This window comes from Nematocida parisii, assembly GCF_000250985.1.
Source record: "Nematocida parisii ERTm1 unplaced genomic scaffold supercont1.1, whole genome shotgun sequence".
NCBI lineage: Eukaryota > Fungi > Microsporidia > Nematocida > Nematocida parisii.
In genome coordinates this window covers 339987-344958 of record NW_013524646.1, presented here as the reverse complement: position 1 = coordinate 344958, position 4972 = coordinate 339987, and the positions used below count along the sequence as shown (strand labels likewise).

Below are 4972 nucleotides of genomic sequence, written 5' to 3'. Positions count from 1 at the left end.
AGTGTGCAGTAAGGCTGGTTATACTTAGACGTATTCCTGGTATATCAAGTGTTATAGTGGCAAATAAGTAATAGATATACTCTGTTCTGTGATATAATTTGGGCTATTTTTATTTTATTTCCATGTCTTTTATATTTTTAGATTCTTTAGTATTATAGAATATGCTGTATAAATCGGAATATATTGAAATAGTGAATAATTTGCTTTAGGTATTTATTTGCTTCCTATTAGCATAGGAATGTCTTTTGCACTGCATATAACTCTAAATCTTATATAATAAGTACATTTGATGTATATATGTAATGATAATATGGCATATAAATATTCTTCTACTAAAATAACCATTGGGTTAAAGAAACTTTATACTCAAATTAATGATAATTTGGTGAATATTACTTAAACAGTCAGTTGAGTCTAATACTCAATTAATTTTTAGGTATTCTTTGTCTTCTTTTAGAAGAAAATATTTAAAATATTATAATTTAAACCAAGCTTAGACTTTGTATAATTAACATTCTTTACACTTATATGTACTTTAGAAATATCATAAACATTTGGTATTCTTTCATTTAGATAATCCTTGAAATTTTTGCCTTTTTCTTTAAATATAGGATTAATAATGTTATCCATTTCACTGCCCTCACTTAATAAACTGTTCATACGTTCTTTTAGATCTAAACAGAAAAGAGGAATTATATTTGTCTTATTTGTGTCTTTTAATGTATATATAAATACACTATAATAGGCCATGTCCTGTGACACATGTTTTCTTTGAAGCATTTCTAAGAAATAACCTAATACCTCTGGTTTACTTCTTTCTATTACATTGCGCATGCTACAATTGGTATTTGTATGTGTTAGATCTAGTTCATAATTGGTATATTCTCCTATGCCATATGGTTTTTTTACGTACCAAGCGATTTCTATCATGCCAAATTTGTAATCTGTTTGCACAGTCTCCATACCATAACAGTCACAATCTTCATATGGCTGGTTTATGCTAAGTATAACAAAGTCGCTATAATAGTATATTTCATGCTTATTTTGATTGATTAATTCTACAATCTTTGTGTTTAAACTGTTTGTATTTGCAAGATGGTCTAGCCAATTAGAAAATTCAATGGGAACTAAGTCTTGGTAATCGCCTAGAGTCTTAGATTGATACATTTCAGACTTTAGAACGTATGGACCCATGTGAATAGCTGATGTCATTAGCTTGGGAAGGAATAAAGGAATTCTTGGTGAGCCAACATTCATCTCATATTCATCAAATAACTTCTTTGCTTCCTCTCTGTTCTCTTCATACGCTTTATTAATAACCATTTCACCTATAGGGTTAAACTGCGCAAATGCAAATTCTGTTGTCTCTATATTCTCTTTTATATAGTAGAATACAACATCAAATCCAGAGTTGTGCATTTCTTCCATTGTTTTATTCATTTCATTCTCTGTGACTTCTAACTTTCTTCTTTTAGCCTCTGTGTTAGTCAGCTTAGTTACCATTGACCATGTTTTTTCTGCTCTATTATATTTGAATGGATATATGCCCGCATTAATTTGCTGGCGTGTTTTGACCTTAGTATGGAGTGTTTTCTTTATATAATCTGCAATATCTTCAAGTGTGTGTATATAGTTATACTTAATAGTCCCAGCGTCATTAGAAACAAAGAAAGGAATATGCATAATATGCACACGATGCGCACTATTGTCTACAACTTGCACGTGGTAGTGACGGCGATAAGATAGTTCTATACCCTCTTTATACTTATAATTATAACGGGTTTGTTTGTCTACTATATTGTCTAACATTCTTTCATTTGCTGGCATAGAACCAACATATTGGAATCTTACGATACATCTACTATAATTGTGCGCTATGACAACTCCCTTTCCTTGGTATGGAATTATGTTGTTTTCTGGTATCTTTATATATTTTTTCATGGCATCATATGAAATTTTCTGCTTTTCTGTTAGATGGCCATTATTTATATAATAATCAGTGTCTACTTCATATAAATATAAAGAATATTTGTAGAAATCGGCAAATGTTTTATACACAAGTTTATATATATCTATTTCGCTATGTTTGTATAAAAAACAATAAGACGCCGTGGCTTCTTGTAGTTTCTTATATGATTCTTCCATTATATGTTTCTTATTGTAAATATTTCCGTGCAAATATTCTATAATACAAAATAGACTACATTGTGCTTTAACTACTCTATTAGAAAAAATTGCAAGAATTCTATTTTTTACTCGACTAATCTCTTCATATTTCATATAAAATAGGTCTTCATATATCTCAGGAATACATAAAATCAATAGCAGCCGTCTTTTTAGCTGTAGGTCATCTAAATTTTCTTCAAACTCAGCAAAGGATGTTTGTAATGCCTGATCTATATATGACAGCAACAAACTTTCTGCATGCCATGGAAGACTCATCTCTCTTTTAAGATATATGTCGCCAATCGTAATTTGATTGGAATTAAATGGCATTGATTCTTCTGTTATTAGATTCATTAGAGATATATTATAGCAAGATGGGCACTCTTTAGTTAAGTACTTATTTAAATTAAATATCAATTCGTATGTGTATAAACTATTGTAATTTTTAAACATTTGATCTACTTTATATGAACCCATTGATATATCTTTAATAAATTCCAACTTTGTTCTTACATTTTTTTCTTGTTTAATAGAATATAAACCATACCATATAATTTTACTTTCTTCAGCAGCATTCTTTATATCGTCCATTAATTTAGGATATATATCTTGAATATTCACTTCAGGAGTAAAGAATATTGGCACACTTTGTTCATCATTCTTTGTGGCTTTTGCCATAGCTAGTTTATACCTATGAAGAGAGTTTATGAAATTTGCATATTCTTTTGAATTTCTAACCATATATAGTATAGAAAAGTTTCTAGTATCCGTGCTTCTTTCTATGATTTCTATTTCTTCTTCTGTGTCTTCAGTATATTTTCTTTTTTTAATTACAGGTGCAGATCCTTCTGTATTTACCAAATCAGGGGTTTTTCTATCTATTGGCAGCCTCTCTGTATTATGCATCTGTGAAGATGTTGTTGGCATCTGGTTATCTGTTATTTTTATTGCATCTAGCCTTCTTGGAAAATATGCTTCAATATTAAAAGGTACTCCTGGAATATTTGAGTTGTATAGCTGCGAAATTGGTATATTCATTAAATCTTCTGCTGTTGGTGGATTAATCAAATAATCATCCACATAATTATTTGCACGACCTGCTTGACCATTATAATATAATGTGTTCTCAGTCGGAACCCCCCTTCATATGAACTGCTTTCTGGGTTGTTCATTCCTAGATTAATATCCGAAAAAACATTATTTGATGAACAAACAACAACACCGAATATTGTTAGTATTACTAAATATACAGATAGGCGTAAACTATATTTCACTATTGCCGTTCTTCGCATCACTGATCTCTTTAAAAATTTCCTATTATGTAACATGGGATATATTAAAATTAAAATTATTTAATTTTTTCATATTTAACTCAAAAAAATACCTTAGGTTATTTTTTTAGTTTAAAAAAGTTTATTCCTAAGGTATAAAGAAATAGGTATAAACCAATGTTATAGTTGTGCTATGATTATATTATATTTAAGATAAATTCCTTAGTTACAGTATAAACAAAACAGTTATTTATACAGTAATATTACAAGTACATTCTAATGAAAAAGATGTGTTGTCTCAGATAAAATAACCTATGATGTATATAGATACTTTGTGTGCATTCTTTGTCTTGATTATCACAGTATCCTGTGTTGTTTCATGCCAGATTATTGTTAATATGGCTTTTCTTGACACTCTGTTGCTTTTCCTATTTTTTCTATCTACAGTCTACTTAAATAGTTTATGATTGATCAGAGTGAATAGAGATACCACCAAGAAAAACTTCGCTGACCAAAGTGTAAATAAATACTCTGGTGGATGGCCACCTTTGGTATGTGCATGAATAGTAGTGTCATTGAATAGATGGCCCCATATTATGTCTAATAGAAAAGAAAATAAAAAATAGTCTGTCTATTTAATTATTTTAATATTTTCTTCTTATAAAATGTGTTTATTTTTCTATTATAAATATAAAAGTGAAAGGTTTATTTTAAATATTCTTTAGAAAAATAATTTATTTCATTATGCATGATTTATTAAAATAAAATAGTAATACATAAATAGCAAGTTAAATATAATTTTAGGATTTCTATATTTTAAGGAAATATTTTAACTCCTGCACAATGCAACTAAATAAAGACTTACCTAAATTAGACTTACCTTCAGATCTAATATTCAATTGTTTATCACTACTATTTTCTCATTTAGAAGAAAGTATTTAAAATATTATAGTGCAGTCCCAGCTTAGACTTTGTGTAATTAACACTTTTCACAGTTATCTGTATTCTAGAGACATTATGAATATCTTGAACATTTTCATTTATATATTTCTTTAATCGCACAATAGTTTTTTTCAATTTAGAACTAAGCATATGATGCATTTCATTATTTTTATTGAGCAATCCATGCAAACGAATTTTCATTTTAGGGCATAAAATAGGAATTATATAACTTTTAGATGTTTTTCTTTCTGTGTATATGCATACCCCATAATAAAGCATATCTTGTGACACATGCTTTCTTTGAAATATATTTAAAAATGAAAGTAATAGTCCTTGGCAACTATTATTTTGGGTTATATTATTAGTAATACTGGGGGTTAAAAATAAGTGGTAGTTAGTATATTCTTCTATAAAGAAGTTCTTTTTCACATGCCATTCGATTACTATAGATGTATTATTGAAAGCTAATTGATCAATACAAATTCCGTAGCAATCACAGTCTTCGTATGCATGATTCAATCCTAGTATAACAAAGTCACTGTAATAATTTATACACTGCCTATATTTCTTAGCTACTTCTATGAGTTTTTTCT

The 4972-nt window shown here is 28.6% G+C and overlaps 3 protein-coding genes across 3 annotated transcripts; all 3 read right to left on the bottom strand.

The window, feature by feature from the left end:
• Positions 1 to 171: 171 nt before the first annotated feature.
• NEPG_00235 (uncharacterized protein) lies at positions 172 to 3204 on the bottom strand (the record flags this gene model as incomplete). Its single annotated transcript, XM_013202614.1, has 1 exon — positions 172 to 3204. One exon carries the CDS (start codon positions 3202 to 3204, stop codon positions 454 to 456), a length of 2751 nt encoding a protein of 916 aa, XP_013058068.1. The 3' UTR covers positions 172 to 453.
• A 26-nt stretch (positions 3205 to 3230) lies between these two features.
• Positions 3231 to 3494, bottom strand: NEPG_00234 (uncharacterized protein; the record flags this gene model as incomplete). Its single annotated transcript, XM_013202613.1, has 1 exon — positions 3231 to 3494. The coding sequence occupies one exon, from the start codon at positions 3492 to 3494 to the stop codon at positions 3231 to 3233; it is 264 nt and encodes an 87-aa protein (XP_013058067.1).
• An 867-nt stretch (positions 3495 to 4361) lies between these two features.
• NEPG_00233 (uncharacterized protein) lies at positions 4362 to 4970 on the bottom strand (the record flags this gene model as incomplete). Its single annotated transcript, XM_013202612.1, has 1 exon — positions 4362 to 4970. A coding segment is annotated over one exon (609 nt), but the record flags the coding sequence as incomplete, so codon positions are not given.
• Positions 4971 to 4972: the final 2 nt, after the last annotated feature.